Here is a 21679-nt window from a genome sequence, read left to right as displayed (position 1 = left end):
ATAGCTTCCCATGGAACAAATGTAAAAGCTATTACAAATCACCCTTTTAAGTACAAAGACCATTCATAAAATTTGATTATGCTCTATACAAGAGACTGGTCAGGATTTTCAAGCCTGCCCAAGGTGAAAGTTTAAGACCAAGCTTTATTGGTTCAGAGAACAAAGGTCATATTTACATTTTCACATGGCAGAGATACTTCTGTTGAACATTTGACAAAATATTAACTGTTAAGTCTATAATCAAATAAAAAAAAACACAATAATTACTAAGTACAGAGTTAAAAATTTAGTTCATGGAAGAGCGTCCTTCATGCTGGCCAGACTTTCTATGTTTGAAAATATCTACCTTTTACCCACAATTTGTGGGAACAAAAAATGTTACACAATTTAAGTCAATGGTATTTATAAAACCAGCCACAAAAATAAAATTCTGAAGATCATTTTCCTTAGAAAAATATCATTATAAATCACAAAATTTCAACCTTTTAAATTTTGTTGTGAAGCTTATATGAATTATTACTCATATGCACATATACTTTGAAATGTTAAATTCAGGTCAACTAAAAATATTTAATACTCATGCAATATGGCCAATCAGTGAATCTGAGAGTGAACACCATACTTTCAAATTCATAGCTAGAGATTATCAAGCTCTACAGAGCTCCTGCAATTGCAAATAAGAGAATGACTTATAAAATCAGTTTAATTTCACAAGTATTTATTTCATATTTCTGAGTTAATGAGAATATGTAACAGTAAAACAGGCTTCATTCTTACTGCAGTTGGTATTCTCTAACCACTCTAATCACTCTTGAGTGGTTTATTTAGCTACATTGAATTAGAAGACAATATATCCTGAGATTTTTTAAAAAATGGCGTATTGAAAAAAATAGTGATTTATAATCAGAATCAGATAAATGCAGGTGTTCACATTTTCCATGCAAGTAGTCAACCCTATTAAATACCCAGCCCCACATTTGAACCCTAGCACTGTCACAAATGACCACTGAGATAGTGCAGGAGTACTTTAAGCACTGCATAAACCAAAGTAAAATGATTTTATATTTGTAAATTTTACCCTGCTTTATTACCCTGAATTTGAAGTCATATATTTTCAGGACTATTGAGTAGCTTTATCTCTAAGTATTTTCATAATTATATCACACACTCATACATATGTACAGTTAGAGAATCATGTAGCATACATTTTTCCATGTATTAAAAAATGCAATCAACTAAATAGATTAAAAAGCCTTTCATCTTCAAAAAAACAAAGTTGGTAGCCCTGATTACATACTTTTGTATAAGTAAGTCATTGGTACACTGCAAAGTATGGAATATAAGGTCAAATGTGAATGTGGTACACAAAAATGGTCACTCAATTCTGTAGGTGACTGATGAAATCCATGCATCTATAATTTGGTAAATTCATTAAGAGCCAGCTTGACAATCTTTTGAACATTGTGAACATTACTTGACCATAATGTGCTAAAAGTCACTTATAGCATGCACAGCCACATCAATATTCTCTCAGTGAGTCAGGGAGCATTCTGCAGGGCATTTGTGGAAGCTGAGGCAGTAAGGTCCTTTGAGTATTAGCGACAGAGAGAAAGCTTTAGTTCAATGTATATGTCTCTTATGTCTGTAAAACTGATGAAAAGACTGGTCCAGTTAAATAGGCTCATATTTTGGTGATGACATGTGGGAGTGAGAAAGTTGGATACAACCATGCTCAGAAAGTCTGGAGGAAGATATAGTTCAGAAGTAGAATTAGTAGAATAAGAAAGTTTTTATAAATCAGAGTTTGGCTGAGGACCAGGGCCTATCCTAGACACTGATGTCTTTGTGACCTTCACTGAGGTTTCAGCAGGGATCTGGTAGCTGGACTGCACAGTGGAAGCTGGGGTCAGTACTCTTTCTCTCATTGTCATGTTGGGTCCTATTGCTACATTGGGTCTGGCCAGAGTCTGCTGTACAGTGGCTTTGGAGGCAAGGAAACTCTCCTTTTCCCTCACCATAACATAATTTGCATCTGGCAAATGTGCAGTGCCTTCTGGCAGGCCAGCAAGACCCCCATTAGGCTGTATTACTCTCTCAGTAACCATGATATTCCCATCATTACCATAATGCTGATCTACTAAGGTGGAAGCTGGAGCATAAACCCGCTCAGTCACAACAAGACCCTGGGGCTGGCTGGGGCGGAGGATTATGGTGCTGGGTGGCAGAGTAGAGTCTGTGGTATAGGAAGTTTCTGTCACTATAATGTTTCTAGGGGCCAAGGGCTCAGGGAGAGGTGTAGTTACCTTTTGACTCTGCCTAGAAGATATTTTAGTGACCATTTCCTGACTCATTTGCTTTGTGTTTACTTCATGCAAAGACTGTGGAACTTGTGAGGTAGCACTGGCAGCATAGCTGTTCTCTGAGAGAACTTGACTTTGCTCATAGTGTGAATGTGAAGCTCCCTTCGGTTCAGGTTTTTGCACAAGCTTTTGCTCAATCTCCATATCTATATCTATTTTTTGACCCAAACAAACTTCAGCAAGTTTCTTGAATTTAAATCCTAAATCATCTAAAATGATGTCATCAAGTTCTCCTTCAATAAAACTGCAACAGCCAATGGAACCATGCAGTGATTCCTTGTCTTCCTGAGAATAAACCAGAAGGCAATCTCTGGCTGTATGAAAGTCATCTTCCTCAGCGCACGAGGCCATTTTCTAAAATGGAAAGAAAAATATAGATTCAGTGATACAGCTTCACTCAACCACAATACTCTATATATTTCTGTCCCTAATATAACTCGAGTCTAATTACAAGTAAAGATCAGAGAAAGATAAATTGAATGACATCATCCAACATGACAGGCCTATATTCTTGTTTTTAATTAATTAAAAATTAGGACATCACATTAGGGTAGTGTTCTAAAAAATATGATTATCACACAAAGAAAGGTGGAAAGGACTGTTTTAGATTAATGTGACACACTAATATGAAATGATTGACATTGTACTGGAGCCTGAATAGGACTAAGAAAGGAAGCTATTCTTGCCTGAACTGGCTATATTGCTATGGAAATGTGTCACTGCTCTATTTTTAAATGTGTTCACTATACCTTTATATACAACAGAATATCTATATATATGTGTATGAGATTAAAGATAAAGAGAATGAAAAAGTAAACACGACTCTGTTAATAATTAGGTAATCTGGATAAAGTTACTAAGAGTTCACCAACATCTGATTATATTTTCCAACGGTATATCTATGATTATTAATTTTTTAAAAAAGCTTGAAATGATTTCTAAAGTAAAAGTTGCTTATACATACAAAAAAACAAGATTGACAAGATTAGAGCAAAGAGGTAAAATATATTAAAATAAAATAAACAGAATGGAGCAGAGGTGTAAGATAAAAAGGTGGAGAAGTGTTGCATTGATGCTCATATTCATCACTATACTGTAAAATAATATTTAGGGGTAGAAAATAGAGTGAAAGTAGGGTGGGAGGAGGGGACATAAGTGGGAAAGCATATTAGTGCTTTGTAGCCAGCCAGTTTAAAGAGAGAAGAAATACACTGATGGCCATAGAAACCATCCTGCAACTCCTCCCAAGCCTTCTTGGAATAATGACAACATTGTCTTTGCTCATTTGCAGGTGAGACCTAAGGGCCTTGCTCTAAAGAACAAAACCTAAGCTTACTTCTACTTCCAAATTACAGGCACTGGCTTCTTGACTCCACTGGATTATTCTTCCTGCTGTCGGTTTACCTTCTAATTTTTTTGTGACTCTCTTTAAGAGTGAAACCAAAAGGGCCGAAGAGATAGCATGGAGGTAAGGCATTTGCCTTGCATACAGAAGGACAGTGGTTCGAATCCCAGCATCCCATATAGTCCCCTGAGCCTGCCAGGAGCAATTTCTGAGCATAGAGCCAGGAGTAGCCCCTGAGTGCTGCCGGGTGTGACCCCCTCCCCCCCCAAAAAAAGAGTGAAACCAAGTACTCTCATTTAAAAGAGAACTTTTAAATAGACAGATCAACTAAGGATTTAAAAAGTGTTAAAACTGCCTGAGCTTCGGGCTTGGGAGGGTTTCTCTCCCTTCCCGGAGCAGGATTTTCAGCCGGCCTGGACGGGCAGCTGGCAGGCCCCCCATGGGCCAGCGGCCTTTTTGTCCGGCCTAGGGTCAGGGGGGGCCCGGACTTGGGTCACCCGACCCCCCTCTCCCCCATTCCTCCGGATCTCCAGGTGGGTTTCTGGGAGGAGCTGACGGGGCACCCTGGGTTTTCCCCACTCCCAGGCCGGGCCGGGACACTGGCCTAGGGTGGGGCTTAGGGGGTAGAGTTCGATCTGGTGGGTGGCAGATAGCTGCTCAGCTATACTCAGTCTGTCACTGGTAATTTCATACCAGTCTACATTTTGCAAACCGCGCGGGGGCTAGTGCCCCCGTGCGAATATTTGCTCCTTCCAACCATCACTACCCCAGATTTACCCTTCTTAACTTCAGTAACACATAGTTCTAATCTCTGACCTAAGACATACAGTATATCTAACAAATCACAGAACTATTTAGAAGGACACAAATTGAACACATATATCTTTTGAATTTTTTATGGTTATTTTCTTTAACTGATGTAACTCTCTATATATTCTTCTACCATGATGTTTCTATTCACTTTTCATCTTGTCTATTCTTTGTAAGCTGTTCAGTAAGGATTGTTGGTGGAACTGTCCCTCAGTTTGATGCCTATGATTGAACTATGTCATGGAAATTACTGGTCTTGTTCCTATTGCCTCCAGATGCACCAATAAAGCCCCATGGCATTGATCCTTGTTTGCATAGACACATTAAAATGGGAAAACACCATACATACAGATAAGTTCTTATCTAATAAATCTCAGTACAATGTACCTTACACCCTGAACATTGATATAATGACCTGGCACAGGCATCAGAAGAATGGGCATCCTCCATTCACGCCGGAACCAGGCAAGCTATCTACGAAACATCCAAGGTCTTTTACAGCAACAGCTGGAAGCAGTCTTCTACCAGGAAAGACATTATCAAGGGTCTGACATCGACCCCCTAAAAAGAGACTTCCGTTTACACTGAGAAGACTTGACAACATCAATGACCTGCTCTATAGGACATGGTTCTCTCTAGTGTCCCTTAAGTGTGAGGTGAAACGAGAGGAAGCTATGCACCATCCTGACTGCAATATGGGATATGCAGACTCCAGGATCTTTAATACAGAAGCATGATACCAACAACAGAGACTATGTGAGGAATGGAGGTGTATTGCCACTACAGACGATGACTCGAATTGGACAAACTAATTTGCCTGGAGCCTAGAGTCAGTCCTGTGCCAGGAAACTTCAGGGTTAGGGTCTCCTTGTATTTAGACCATAATTTGTCTTTCCATGTCCCTTATGTTTTGATGGGCCTATGCAAACAAATGCCACTTTAATACCATTTTTTACTATGTTCCCTTGACTCTAATTCTTAAGAAAAACAAGCCACTAAAACTTTCGAGGTTAACTTAAACTAGTTTGTATGGAACTAGAGAAATGTACTTTGCCCTCAATGTGTAAGGAGCTACATAAGTATAATGTCTTTAGATTATATTGTGTGCTGCTAAGAAATAGTATGTACTACAACTGGGGATTTGAGGGACAAGAAATTGTATTGTACATGGGTTCAGTTTTGTTTTTATTAATGCTCTTTGGCTGAAAGTTCAAGGCTGGGATATCATCGATGGGACTACCGAGAATTCTGTTTATGGGTGATTGGGCTTCCACTGTAACTTTACCCTGTCCTCTTCTTTACATCTTTGTTGTCATAATTAAAATAAAAAAAGAAATTAAAAAAAAAAGTATTTCTTACAGTCATGTGTAAATAAATAGTTATCAGTCCAAAATGGTTTTGCAATACCAGGACTGAGTCTGAATCCTCATAAACATGAGATAATTCTCTACTGCTGAGCTACATCCCAGCCCAATAAGTTTTAATTAACTTATATAAATGTCAATGAAATCAATTAAATTTTATAAGATGAAAAAAAAAAGTGTTAAAACTTCGGGTAACATCTTTTGGTGCTGAGGGGCTGCTTTTGACTTGTTGCTCAGGGGGACCATGTAGTGCCAGGGATCATACCTGGGCCTTCCTCAGGCAAAGCATATGCTCAATTTTCTGAGCTACTGATCTATCTCTCCAGCCCTGTTTTTGATTTTTAACTGAAAAGAAATAGCTTTATGAGAGAAAATATTAATTCTATGTATAAAGAATGTGGGATTCTCTCTGGAGAGAGAAGACCGAAAGTCAAGAAAATCAATTACTTTAGAGGAGAATATAGTAGCCCAGGGCAGAGTGTTGGGAAGTAAGGGAGACACTAAACAATCAGAGTTGGGGTGTGGGCAACCTCAGAGTAGTATATGCCAGAAAGGGAAAAAGAAAAGATGCACATTGAAATCACCCACACCCCAACTGAAGGGTGTAATTCCTTCTTTTAGTCTATAGAGTGATTTCATATTCACTCTTCTTTCCACCCCCTACTTCTCTTTTATGTTTTTTTTTTTTTTTTTGATTTTTGGGCCACACCCGGCGTTGCTCAGGGGTTACTCCTGGCTGTCTGCTTAGAAATAGCTCCTGGCAGGCACGGGGGAACATATGGGACACCGGGATTTGAACCAACCACCTTTGGTCCTAGATCGGCTGCTTGCAAGGCAAACACCTCTGTGCTATCTCTCTGGGCCCTCTTTTATGTTTTCTAAATAAAATTATTTTACTTAAAAAAAAGCTGTACACCAAATCACCATGTTTGTACTGGGCCAGCTCCATAGACTAAATCTTTCTTTTTTTGGGGGAGGAGGTCACACCTGGCAGTGCTCAGGGGTTACTCCTGGCTCTATGCTCAGAAATAGCTCCTGGCAGGCTTGGGAACCATATGGGATGCCGGGATTTGAACCACCATCCTTCTGCATGCAAAGCAAATGCCTTACCTTCATGCTATCTCTCCAGCCCCAAAAATCTTTTCTTTTAAAATAATTTTTATTGTGACCAAAGTGAATTACAAATCTTTCATCGAAACATTTAAGGTGCATAGTGACAATAAACCAGGGCCATTCCCACCACCAATGTTGTCCTCCCTCCACCCCTATTACCAGCATGTATCCCATATCTCCTCCTCTGGCCTCCTGTCTGCTTGTGTAACTGCTCCCTTCTGTGTATAGCTTGTTGTAGATTGGGTATCGATTCTGTTGTTCATAGACTAACTCTTAAAAGAGATGTAAACCAAGCCATGAAAAATCCTGAGTACACCAGTCATGCTGCTGAAAGCTGGCAATCTCAGGAAGAGAGAGTGGACCAAGTCCTCACCCTGCTGAATCCACATTTGCTGTATCCTTCACCCATAATCACCTCTTTGCTTATGACCCAGCCTCACCACTCTTCTATGATTCTCTGCAGAAACACCAATCTGACAAAACTTTAGGTATGCTGGTTTTTGGGCTGATATAACCAGATTTTTTGTTTGTTTTTGGGTCACACCCGGCGGCGTTCATGGGTTACTCCTGACTCTGTGCTCAGAAATCGCTCCTGGCAGGCATGGGGGACCATATGGGGTACCAGGATTCGAACCACCATCTGTCCAGTGGCTGCGTGCAAGGCAAATGCCTTACTGCTGTGCTATCTCTACAGCCCCTGATATCACCAGATTTTTTAAATTTTTGGTGGGAATATAGATAACCTCTCCTCCACATCCTCCTTTGAAGCCTGGCAGCTGAAAACACAGCTGACAAAAGTCGCAATATCAGTAATAATGCTGCAATTCCTGGACAACTTCATTTCTTTGATACTGTCATCCCTATAGGAACACACCAATTTAGATGTCAGTGTGTAGCTGAGGTCACTTAAACCTTGTAATAACAGAATGGACAACTTACAAGAGCTACTGAACTGTCTACCATTGTCTTACTGGACTTAATTAGGGATACAATAATTTTCACAAATGTGCAGTCATTGTGCTTTTTTTTTTGTCCTCACATCTCTGGAAACAAATGGTCAACCATGTCATCTATGTGATGCATTTTCTTTAAGTAAAGTAAAATAAAACAGAGAAAAAAACAAAAAGAGAAGAGAAAACAAAAATTTATACACTTAGAGTAGTGTGACTGAAAGATGAAGTACCTAGATTTTTTGGTCACATTGTCTCACCCCCACTTACCAGGTCTTACCAGCTTAGATCCTGCCAATGTATTCTGCTTTCTGGTATTTACATGGCCCTTTGACTCTCTGGGACCTCTCTAAACTGTAGGTGCCAGAAAGGCAAGGATTGTGTGTCACTGCCTAGTTATGCCTTACTATGTTTATTGTAGCCTAAGGATGAAGATTCCTATGTACAACCCACTCTTTTAGTCTGTACCTAAGTCTGAAGACATGTTTCATCAAGAGAAAAGAAACATGGATAGAAGTGAGAATTAAGCCTTTGTAAAAAAGTAAAACAATGGGATAATTTGTTAACTCCATGTAGTTTAGCAAACTGACTCAGTGACACATAGCTCCTTCCTCATTGCCTCTGAACATCTTATTTAAATTAGTAAAAAACAATAACAACATACCATAAATAAACAAAATACCACCAAAGCCCCACTTAGATCCAAAGCAATGATTGCCCTAATAATAAACTCACATATCATTTTCCCCCTTTTTATACAGACATATAACCCAGTCCTTACCTCAAAGAAATAACTTCTTAAAAATTCCTCATTCAATGCAACTGCTGCTGCTCGAGCACCTGCTTTGTTTGTGGAGGTCCCTGTGATTCTTCTGGCATGTTCAGCACTTGTGAAAGTTCCTACTGTCCCAGTAGGTTGGAAAGCCCCACCAGTAAGAATGCTTTTGTGTTCTTCCCATCTTCCATCCACCTCATCTACTTCATGATGATCTTTGATAAAGGAAGTGGAGTTACTTCCGTTCACAGTGGTATTTTTGCTTGGAATGCCTCCCACTGCATGACCGATAGCCACACTCTCCTTACGATCTGCTGCCAGAAGGGGTTTCATAACCTGTGAGACCAAATACAGTGGAGAACTCAGGGCAGAGGAAAGGAGAATCAGTATGGTTGGAAGAATTTGAGATGAATATGATTATGAAAGGAACAAGCTATTTCCACAGAGGCAGAGGAAAATATTTTGGGTTGCTAAAAATTTCAAGATATGATTTAATTTGTTCCAATAGTACCAATGGTTGATGTCTTCTCTTTATATATCCTTTATACTTCTTCTTTCTTCCTTTCCCTCCCTCCCTCCCTCCCTCCCTCCCTCCCTCCCTCCCTCCCTCCCTCCTTCCCTCCCTCCCTCCCTCCCTCCCTCCTTCCTTCCTTCCTTCCTTCCTTCCTTCCTTCCTTCCTTCCTTCCTTCCTTCCTTCCTTCCTTCCTTCCTTCCTTCCTTCCTTCCTTCCTTCCTTCCTTCCTCCTTTCCTTCCTCCTTCCTTCCCTCCCTCTTGACTTCATTCCATTTACTGTGATTTCAAACACAAATGGTGGATGTAATGTCTTGGAAGTGTTCCTAAAGAGAGGCTCTTCACTTCTCTCTCATTGCTGGCTGGAATATGGAGGCAGCATTCAGTGTCTGGGGCAAGCAAAGAAATGAAAGGTGTCTGTGAAGGACAGTCTGGTGTCATGTAGTGGAGAAACTTTGATGCTATGCTGGGCAATTTTATATATTTGGTCCCAATGTTTTGAGATTTTGACATGTGATACTAAGTCATACGCAATTAAAAGATGCTCAGAGCACCTGGAGATGAAGGACACAGGGGTAAGATGCAGTAGAAACAAAGGAAGTAGGAGAAGGGATTTTGCAATATTTGACACTTGTGGAGCTTGTGAGCTTTACTCTGTAAATCTTATATTCTGGAGGATGAGGATGACCATATATAAGTGTTTGAGAGATTCCATCTATTGTATTATATGTCTTCAATTTCCACATATTATGCATTCTCCTTTTCACTACCTAGCCCTTTTTTTTTGTATGTATTCTGTAAGACAAGTTCTGCTGAGAATAGAAAAACCACTTCTACACTGCCCTAGCAACAAGACAACATATGTTGTAGACAACTTTGTCTACAAATGGGAATAAAATTTACTTGACCCTCATGACCTAGAATGTTAAAAACACTTTCTCTGTTCTCTTTAAAAATCAATAAAAGCTAAGTCCCATATAATTTCTTTCTTTTTTTTTTTTTGGGCCACACCCGTTTGACGTTCAGGGGTTACTCCTGGCTATGTGCTCAGAAATTGCCCCTGGTTTGGGGGGACCATATGGGACGCCGGGGGATCGAACCGCGGTCCGTTCCTTGGCTAGCGCTTGTAAGGCAGACACCTTACCTCTAGCGCCACCTTCCCGGCCCCAGTCCCATATAATTTCATTTTCTGACCTTGTCTTCAGGAGGTGCCCCTTCATTATTCCAAGGGTGCAGCATCTCAACAGTGCCGGGAATGGGGGTGAAGCCTTTAGTACCTTTTCCACATTGGACCACCAGTAGTAAAAGTGGCACAACTGCAAAACAAAATTAAGTACAGAGAAGGTGAGTACCAGTGTTTAAAAAGAAACAATGCTGCTTGGTTTGGGATTTGTTCATTTCTTCTTGGGGATTCAGTTTTTACTTATTTTTCTAAGTTTCTGTTCTTCACCCCTTTCCAACCTAAACAAGTTTGTTTGGGTTGCACCAAAGATTAGAAACATCCCAAAGGATGAGGAATTCATAGGCTTCAGAGATCTTGCCCTTCACAAACAGGCTTAGATAGCTACTGAGCAAAATACCAAGACTGGGTTCCCTGGTGCCTAAATCAAAGTCAATTTAAAGAATTAAACTTCTACTGTTGTACTTTGGTTTTTAAGCTACATATGACAGTACTTAGGAGCTACTGCTGGTTTTGTGTTCAGGCGATAGACCTGGCAATATTTAGGGAATTATGTCATGCTGGGGACTAAACTTGGTCTTTTTCAGTATCAAAACATGTGCTCAGATTATTAAGCTATCTCGCTGACACAAATCTAAGATTTTTTTTTAAACAAATTTAATTTTAACTTAAAAAACTTTACCATTTTAAAATATTTGTTTAAGAGGTCAAAAGCTCTTAAATTTATAATTAAAATATTTATAAATTTAAAATAATGTAAATATATTCAATATAGAATTTTAGAATATTAGGATCTAAAACTAAAAATCTGTATCATATAATATTCCATCTTAGAAAATAGCATGTAGTTATATATTTATATATAAATATAGCTTAGAAACATAAGGCATGACTCACTGAGGTTCCAATTAACCTTCTGAAATATCTAGGTACTATTTTCTAAAATGATTTTATATAGAACACTTAGAAAATATATAACATTTCATCTAAAATTCAATAGAACATCAGAGTTCCTTTGTTAAATTTTATTCTTCTTTCAGGAAGAAATGAAGGTCTATGATGATCCCTTGAAACTAAAAACAAATAATTTACTATTATGTCTGTATTTTTAGCCATAGGTAAACTGAGACAAGTAAGTTGCTATTATATCTTTTAGCCATAAGATATAGATAATGATATATAGGTCACTGCAAACTTCTGTTATGAATTCAATTAAGTGTCGGCAGTTTTGACAAACTCCTCCTCTATCACTGGATCAGCTCTGCTGTCTCAGAGACATTCCTTCGTGGTCATGCTTATTTGATGAGAATTCCATCATTGTTTTTGAAAGGAAACCCCAGGTCTTTGAAGAGCTTGCGAAAAATGTAGGTGACTGTCACTGTCAGGACACATAGTATGTTCCATGGAAATGGCTATTCTCAACACTGGTGAAGGCTCAAAATGGGTAGAAGGAATTGGGGTGCTCTGATGAGCTGCATGCAAAGGAAGGATTGATTGTTCATAAGAACGGTCTTATGTTTATAATTAAAATTCAAGTGACAGATCTTTGAAGCCTCTGCCTCTCTGTTCAAGTTCCTTTTCTAGTCACTGGGATATAAGAATGAAAGTCAGATAATATACCCTCTCACACCAAATTTAATTTTATAAAAGGTTATATTATGCATAAAATATTATGCATAATCTTGGTTATTTAAGACAGAAAATGTGTGTATATATATATACATACATATAAAGAATACACATACACACATACAAAGAGAGAGAGAGTGATAGTATTAGTGCCAGGTAGTTCTCTGGGGCTACTCCTGGTTCCATACTCAGCAGACCATGTGGTTTAGGGAGCAAACATAGGCCTTCTGTATGAAAAGTATGCGTATTAATTTTTATTATGGCCAAAGTGAATTACCAATCTTTCACAGTAATATTTAAGGTACATAGTGACAATGAATCAGGAGCATTCCTACTACCAGTGGTGTCCTTCCTCCACCCCTGTTCCCAGCATGCATCCTATATCTCCCTCCTTTATTCCCCTGAATACTAGTGTAACTGGTACCCACTTGCTGTGGATTAGATATAGATTCTGTTGTCGTTGACTTTGGGTTTAACGTTCAGGTCTGATTGGGAAATATATTTTTGCAAAATAAAATCCTCTTGATTTTATCAATGATCAATTATTATTGCCCTTTTCAATTGTGGTTATAAAATAGCTATAAAATAAGTGACAATTCCTGTAACAAAATACTAGCTGTGCAATGAATTAATAGCTATGTTTGAAATACTTACGGAGCAGAAGTAGAATTGCAAAAATAATAAGGGCAATTGCTGCAGGTCCCAGGCCAATATAGGAGGAACTTCGTGCTTCCACACAACCACTGCCGTCCAGACACTTGCAAACCGTGAGCTGAAGGACCTGCTTTTCAGGGCAACTGAAACCCTTTCTGTCTGAAATTAAGAACTGAATTTCACTTCTCCCAGGTTTTGGTTCATGTTGTTGAAGTAGCACACTGGTACCTGAAAGGATAAGCAGAAGGAAATGGAGTGAGGCAGGAGAGGAGTTAAGTAAATTAAAAAGCGTTCTTTAATTGCTAATACTACTTAGCACTAGTATGAAGCTTCATTCTTGCTTAGCTTCTCAAATGAATTTGTGCCACCTGCTCTTTAGAATTATTTCAGCCATCCCAATTAGGCATCTTTATAGCTAAAGATGGGATTTGGAAACTTGAATTTTGTAATAGTTAATCTGAATAGTTGTGTGTGTCTATTAACTGTTAAGTATTCTCAGTACTAGGAATATAGTAAACAAATTGTGAGTTAAATGACCTTTCTTACATTGGAAGATCTTTATTTTGGCATTTTCTTTTTTTCCTCCCCCTTTTTTTTCTTTCTCTTTTATTTTTGGTGCTGGTGATCAAATTTAGGATCTCACACATGAATGGCAAGATTTCTATCCTGAACGTCTCTATTTTTATTTTACTATGATTTAGATATTAATTTAGTCCCTATTAATCTAGAATAGTCCCAATTTCTCTTTTGAACCTTTAAACCTTGACATTTCTGAAGGTTACTAATTTTAAAGACTTATTTAAAGAATGTTCCATATATTATATATGTCTGATTATTTCTACATAATTGGATTTAGATTGAATATCCAATCATGAAGACTTTTTTATCTTTCTCAAGAATAACACATTTAAATGTTAAATAATTGACCTATTTAGCTAAAATTGTTATTAATTAGTAAATTTTTTTATTTCAAATGATAAGTTTGAGATGACTAAAAACAGCAGAAGGGATTAAATTTTCTGATATATAAATATCATTTATTAAAAGACAATTTACTTGCAAGATATATAAAAATTAATAATATATATAGATATAATTATGTATCTGGGCTTTGGGGGGTTATTTAAGTTTTTGGAAGTAAAAAAAAACTTCTCATTTATTGTTTGATTTTGTGTCCCACTCAGTAATGCTCAGAGTTTTGGCTCTGCGCTCATGGACCACGAATGGTAGTGCTTGGGGGCCCACAGGTGATGTCAGAGTTTAAAGTAGGGTTTAGCATGCTCTGTCATTTATTTTGCCCAGTCCAGCACACTTCAACATTATTAAAAGGCACTACATGAGTTACTATGGTTAGACATGCAACTATTGCTCATCTTATGAGTCAAATAACTACTTATGGAGTGATTTGGAGATTATCCAAGAAAGTTTATAACCATTAGTTTATTTTCCTTTGCTCTATCTTCTACTACTTCAAAAGGGTCACTTATAAATGACAGATTAGTGATACTACACCTAGGACTTAGAACATCATTTTATAAACTTTTTGAAGCTACACAGGCTATATAGAGTTTAGGGGCTATGAACACGGGTGATGACTGAATACAGTGCCTAGCATGTGTGATACTCTGGGATCAATTCCCAGCACTATGTGACCATTGGTCACTGCCAGATGTGGTTTCAACAATAATGGTGGTAATAACAATAATAACAATAAAATGATCGATCATGCTTAACTTTGTCAATCAAGGTTTAAATATGTAGTCCAAAGACTTTACTCACTTTCTTGGTGTGCTATTTTCCATTTTTCTGCCATCCCAGGTGGTTTGTCAACAATAAGGAAACTGAACGGCCCACTGTTTTGGGGTCCATCTAGGTCCTCTGCTGTTACATTCACATATAGCTCATAATCACAGATGTTCTGCACAGGGTTAACCAATGTAGGACAATTGTCATTGATGTCTTCAACATTGATAAGAATGGTGCCAGTGACTGATTTTCTAGACTCATCTTAATAATGAGAAAAAAAGTGTTATATTCTGGTTATATTGTTAACAATGGTTATAAGTTGAATTCTTCTGCCAATCTGGTAAGGAGAGTATACTAACAAATTAGGAAACTGGTTATTCTAGTTATGGTTTCATTGTCAGATCCTATAATTTATAGCAATTAATTAGATTAAAAACATGAAGGTCTCTTCACTAAAGAGATTTTTTCTTTTTTTCACTATTTCAAATTAAAGACTCCTAATATTGATTATTAAAATCTAAACATAGTTATGAAAAGGTATCTATTTAATAACTTACCTAATTTTTCAAACAAAATGTGTTCTATTCATTTTAGTATTAATTTTTTTATGAAAACATCATGATTTTCAAAGTTATTAATAGTCAAGTTTTAGGCATAATATGCTTTAGAACCAATTTCAGTAGCACTATCAACTTCTTTCTGACAGTGTTCCCAAGTTCCCAAACTCATTCTCCACTGTTTAACCTGTCTTCTTCACAGGCATATTTTTAAGTTTGGTTATTATAATTTGGATCTCTAGCTCTTAAGTATTGTTGATTCTGCAGTTTGAATATATACCTATACTATTCCTTGATATCAGCAATGTACCAGAAGCCCTTGAACTTTTCTTTTTTTTTTTATTTTTATTTTTGGCCCTTGAACTTTTCTGACTCCAAATCATTACTCACCCAATTCTTGTTACCTTTCTTGATTTCTTTCACTCCTGTCTTTCCCCTTCTTGTATTCTGGGGCCATGGGTGAAAATGTATCCTCCCTTTAATTCCTAGTACTTCCGTGCCCAATTATTCTATATACCACAGATAAACAAGATTATTGATAACTTACCTTGTGATACAGCCACAATCTTTACAGTATATACACCATTTTGGACATATTTAGATTCAAAATCAGCAGTTTTCACAAGTCTAATTTCAGATGTTTCAGAATCTATAGTGACCCAGTTGTCTATATCTGTCAATTTGGAATATCTGTTATAAAATAAGCATTAAACACATTTTAATTTTTGGTGAACTTAGGATCTTTATATCCTGGGGGCCAGAGCGGTGGTGCTAGAGGTAAGGTGACTGCTTTGCAAGCACTAGCCTAGGATGGACCGCGATTCGATCCCCCGACATCCCATATGGTCCCCCCAAGCCAGGAGCGATTTCTGAGCGCATAGCCAGGAGTAACCTGAGTGTCAAATGGGTGTGCCTCCCACCCAAAAAAAAAGAATCCCTATAGCTTATAATTTTCTTTTTTATTGGGCCATGGCTTGGGGAACCATATAGGATGCTGGGGATTGAACCAAGGTCCGTCTTGGATCAGCCGCATGCAAGGCAAATGCTAACCACTGTGCTATCACTCCAGAGTCCAGCTCCTATATCCTGTGACTTTTTAAAATTTCATTTTTATAAGCATTAATTTGAAATATTTAAAAATTTCATCATACTGACTAAAGGACTTTTTCTTTGATTTTGTTTTTTTGGACCACACCCTGATGCTCAGGGGTTTCTCCTGGCCATGTGCTCAGAAATCACTCCTGGCTTGAGGAACCATATGGGATGCTGGGGGATCAAATCGTGTTCTGTCCTAGGCTAGCGCGGGCAAGCCTTACCACTTCCGTCACTGCTCTGGCCCCAGGACCTTTATTTCTTATAAATGTCTTTATTTAAGGACCATGATTACAAGCATGTTTATGGTTGAGTTAATTCCATAAAAATAAACAACACCTCACCTTCACCAGTGCAAAGTTCCCACCACCAATGCTAAAGGACCTTTCTTATTACCAAGTCTTTAAGCACCACCATGAATGATTTCCGAGCATAGAACTAAGAGTGAGTCCAGAGTACCACTGTGACCCCCAAAAACAAATAATAAACCCCCAAATCAGAAAAGCAAATATTTAAAACCAATCTTTAAAAGCCAAGGAAATCTTTAAATAGAAGTACTTTTAAAATTTGGATATTGTTGATTGTAATAGTAATAGGCTTCTTTCAGAAAGCAATATTGATAAACTGACATAAGCCTCTGAAAGCAAAAGAAATTAGTATGGAGGGCCGGGCGGTGGCGCTGGAGGTAAGGTGCCTGCCTTGCCTGCGCTAGCCTAGGACGGACCTCGGTTAGATCCCCCGGCGTCCCATATGGTCCCCCAAGAAGCCAGGAGCAACTTCTGAGCGCATAGCCAGGAGTAACCCCTGAGCGTCACAGGGTGTGGCCCAAAAACAAAAAAAAAAAAAAGAAATTAGTATGGAAAGAAACTTGACAATGCAAAGAGAATGTTCATAATTTCACTTCATATATGTGTGCAATTTAATATTGTGTTCAAAATATCAAATATAACTATAGACCAAACTAGTGAGTGCCTTGAATCAACTTGATTAATAATTAATTTTCTATTTAGTTGTTGTCTAAGAACACTGGCATAAGTAACTTGTTAACAATGCTTATACAGTACCCTATTTAAAATTTTTCAATTAATTTAAAATATATTGCTCTGACTTACTATTTATACAAGTGAATGGCACTATAATAGAATTTTCACAAATATTTCTGAGGAAGACAGAGTCTTGTACTAAGATTTAATATATCAAATTACACAACGGAGTGCTTTATTTCATTTAATTTGATAATAACTTTTTGAATGTTCTATAATATGAAAATTAGACACTATTTTAGCAAGATGGTACCTTACATGTTGTATCAATTATCTATATAAAATTAAGCAAGTGAGTAATCAGTAAAACAGTAAACTATGGCTAATTGTAGCAGTTTATTTTGTAACCTCGGCAGCATTTCTAACTAGCAACCACTAATGAGGTGAGCACAGGAAAGTTTATTTAACTTAGTTGTGTCTATTTCTTATTTATAACATAGTAGGTCTGAATTGATCTTAAAAATTGTAGTCAGCTGCACTAGCATTACAGGGGATAGAGGAGGGGAAGAGGGATGCATGCTGGGAACAGGAGTGGAGGGAAGACAACACCAGTGGTGGGAATGCACCTCATTAATTACTACTATGCGCCTTAAATATTACTGTGAAAGATTTGTAATTCACTTTGCCAACAATAAAATATATGTTTTAAGTGTTTAAAGAAAACACTTAAAAATTTTTGTCATTCTAACATTCTGTAGTTATATTCTATAGAATAAAGGAAAATACTTTTCAGAAACTAAAAAAACAGTACATTATCTTTCTAGCCAGGCAGCACACATAACTTTAATATAGCCTTTAATATAAATAGTCAAAATTCATTATTAATTTTGGTAATTAAGCAGACACTCACAACACCGAAGGAGAGTTAATTAAACCATTATCAGCCTCTTGATGGACAATGGTGAGAAATTCACCAATTCAGGCTCAGCACTGGGGATTCAAGTAGAGATTACCTTGCTAGGGCAGTGTAAACAGAAACTAGTGTACAAAACTGAAGAGTTATTGTTTCTTACAGGCAGGTTGGGCAAAGGGGTCCCTAAGACACTGCAGAAAACACAGATACAGAATAGTAGAAACTGTCAATATTATTTTGAAAAATTGGTTTACTATTGGCTGATGCCTTTCATTTAAGAGAGTTTAAGAGCTTCCTCCACACTTCTACTCTTATGGTTGGCCTGCATACAAAATGCAATGCTTTATGAAGTGCTGGCACCAAGAGATGCAGGCAAAGATCAGTTAAGAAAGAATGCTATAAAAATGGTGCTGCAGAGAACGGGCATGGCTCTGAGATTTAAGTCGTAATTTTTTTCTGAAAATGTTAGCATTTAATGCAAATTAAAGATGTTCTTAAAATTGGGCACAGTGCAGGCCCTTTCAGCACACCAGTGGCTTCTAAAATGTGCTAAAACATATTCCGAAGCCTTACAGCACAATGCTTTAAAGGTAGCATTACCGTTTTTTAGGCTAAAGGTTTTTCCTTTCTAGTTTCACCAATTTTTGCTACACCTTTGCAAAAAACTTCCACACCCTTTTTTCCTTCTTTTTTTTTTTTTTTTAACTTTCAAATAGGAGATCCTGCCTTTTTCATAGAACCTTTGGACACGGATGACTTTGTTTTACCTCATATTTATGCATTTTTCTATAAAATTAAGAAGAAAAAAAATGAAAAAAAGGATGGGGCCAGGGGCCAAGTGGTCTCCAGTGCATTGGTGAAGAAAATAAGGACAGAACTGAATATTCAAGCTAAAGTCAACAATAATAGAATCAAGAGACCTAAACTTTAACAATCTAAACTTAAAATAGTCCTGTTATACTGGCAGTCCAGGGAGCAAAGTACTGTAGAATACGATGCAATCTGGGAACATTGGTGCAGGAAGGTTGACACTGGTGGTGGGAATGACCCTGATTCACTGTATGTCTTAAATTCAACTATGAAGGACTTTGTAGGTGACAATTACTTCAATAAAATAAAATAAATTCTGAATTAAATTTATTGTTATAATACAAACACTATGAAAAGGTGACCAATCTCTAAACTAAACAGAATGACACACACACATATATATAGATGAAATTCTATGATTTGCATTGCATATATATATATATATATATGAAATTTTATGATTTGCATATACCATATTTGCCAGCGTATAAGATGACTTTTGTGGGGCAAAAAGAGCCTCCAGAAACCTCGCTCGCCCAGACGCCATTTTCAGGGAGGGACTTCAGAGCATAAAAACCGGCTAACCTTTGCAAAACCTGGCTCCCTGTGTGTGACACCAGGCGGGGAAAATCCGCGAAAGTACACCGGCCCAGTGGGGCTCAGCTGTGAAAGACTGTGAGTGTGACCTGTCTATGTCTGTCTACTGTCCTCTTGCGTGAAACTCTTGCGAGTGGGGCAAAAAGAGGCTCAGAGGAGCACGGCCGCTCTGCTTCGCTACACGGCCGTGCACTCTTTCTAAGGAAAGAACTCCATTGCAACAAGAAGGAAAAATCACACTAAGAACGGCGCTATATCACAGAAGCAAACATTTCTCTCTGGACTGTCTTCTCTGTTGCATGCTCGGGCCTAAGATTTGACCCAGTGTGAGGCTTCATCCACGGAGGACTCCCCTCCCTTAGAGGCAAGTCAGCCCATCCAGAAAGGGAGGAGCCAGAGGAGTGTGCTGCCTACATCATATAGACAATGAATACCACCACAACACGTAGAAAAACCCACAATACAAGTGTGACAATGGGGAAACAACGCAGGCCAGCATCAGACATAGAGAATGAAGATGACAATTCTGAGGACCAGATAATGACTGAACAACTAATCAACCTCTCAGATAAGGACTTTAGACTAGCAATATGGAAGGTGCTCAACAGACTCCAAGAAACCATGGATCGAGTTGAACAGAACACTAATAAGAACCAAGAAAATATGAAGGCAGAAATGACAAAACTCCAAACTGAAATAACATGTCAACTAACAGGACTGAAAAAGTCAGTAAACGAAGTGAATGACAAAATGGATAAGCTCTGGGACAGGGTATCAGAAGCTGAGAATAGACTTGGTGCTGTGGAAGATGAGATACATAACAATTCCATACAGCAGGAGAGATTGGACAAAAAACTTAAAGCAAATGAGCAGACAATGGAAAAATTCGTCAAAGAATGGGAACAGACGAAAATAGAAGTCTATGATAAGATCAACAGAAACAACTTAAGAATCATTGGAGTCCCAGAGACCCAGGAAGAAAATTTCCAGGAAGAATCAATGGTCAAGAACATCATTAAAGAGAAACTTCCAGAGCTAAAGAATATATGTGATCAAATCCTGCATGCCCGAAGAGTACCAACCAAAAGAGACCCCAGAAAAACCACCCCAAGACACATCCTAGTCACAATGACAAATCCCACAGATAGAGACAGAATTCTGAAAACAGCAAGATCAAAAGGGGAAATCATGTTCAAGCAAGCTTCCCTGAGATTTACAGCAGACCTGTCACCAGAAACACTCAATGCCAGAAAGCAGTGGTGGGATATTGTGACAAGACTGAATGAAATGAATGCTTCACCTAGAATACTGTACCCAGCAAAACTCACTTTCCGGTTTGATGGAAGAATACATGGTTTCACAGACAAAAAACAGCTCAGAAACTTCACAGACACAAAACCAGTCTTAAGAGAAAAACTGAAAGACCTAATCTAAGACAAGACTACCCAAAAGACACACCAAATTTTGAAATAAAGATGGCGTTAAATCCCAGGACAATTCTTTCTCTCAACGTCAATGGACTAAATGCACCAGTTAAGAGACACAGAGTGGCTAAATGGATCAAAAAACTCAATCCAACCTTCTGCTGCCTACAAGAAACGCACCTGAATAGTCAGAACAAACATAGACTCAAAATAAAAGGCTGGAGAAAAGTTATCCAAGCAAACAACACCCATAAAAAAGCTGGAGTGGCCATACTAATATCAGATAATGCAAACTTTATACTCAGGAAGGTTGTAAGGGACAAAGACGGACATTTTATATTAATCAAGGGGTACGTAGAGCAGGAAGAATTCACTCTCCTAAACATATATGCACCGAATGAGGGGCCAGCAAAATATTTAATACAACTGTTGACAAATCTGAAAAATAATATCAACAACAACACAATAATTGTGGGGGACCTTAACACGGCTTTGTCAACACTGGACAGGTCAACCAGACTGAAACCCAACAAGAATATACTAGACCTGAGGAGAGAAATGGAAGAAAGAGGCCTAGTGGATATATATAGGACTCTCCATCCCCAGAAACCTGGATACACATTCTTCTCCAATGTACATGGGACATTCTCCAGGATAGACTACATGCTGGCACATAAAACATACCTCCATAAGATCAAGAGGATAGAAATTTTGCAGACTACCTTCGCTGACCACAAGGCTCTGAAATTATTTGTGAACTCCAAAGGGACTCAGAAGAAACACTTTAACACCTGGAAGTTAAACAGCCTCATGCTCAATAACCAGTGGGTCCGAGATGAAATCAAGGAGGAAATCAAAAGGTTCC

General features: G+C 38.1%; 1 protein-coding gene across 1 annotated transcript in view; it reads right to left on the bottom strand.

The window, feature by feature from the left end:
- Positions 1-614: 614 nt before the first annotated feature.
- Positions 615-21679, bottom strand: part of DSG2 (desmoglein 2) — a 62647-nt gene continuing 41582 nt past the window's right edge. The window contains exons 10-15 of the mRNA XM_049770203.1: positions 15543-15685; positions 14472-14699; positions 12693-12920; positions 10424-10545; positions 8724-9053; positions 615-2714 (exon numbers count right to left, since the gene is read on the bottom strand). Coding sequence (XP_049626160.1) covers positions 1791-2714; positions 8724-9053; positions 10424-10545; positions 12693-12920; positions 14472-14699; positions 15543-15685 — 1975 coding nt within the window. The 3' untranslated portion in view covers positions 615-1790. The remainder of the gene's footprint in view (positions 2715-8723; positions 9054-10423; positions 10546-12692; positions 12921-14471; positions 14700-15542; positions 15686-21679) is intronic.

The sequence above is a fragment of the Suncus etruscus genome, chromosome 3, assembly GCF_024139225.1.
Source record: "Suncus etruscus isolate mSunEtr1 chromosome 3, mSunEtr1.pri.cur, whole genome shotgun sequence".
In the NCBI taxonomy this organism is placed as follows: Eukaryota; Metazoa; Chordata; class Mammalia; order Eulipotyphla; family Soricidae; genus Suncus; species Suncus etruscus.
The sequence above is the reverse complement of the archived record's forward strand: the minus strand, read 5'-3'. Positions and strand labels throughout refer to the sequence as shown.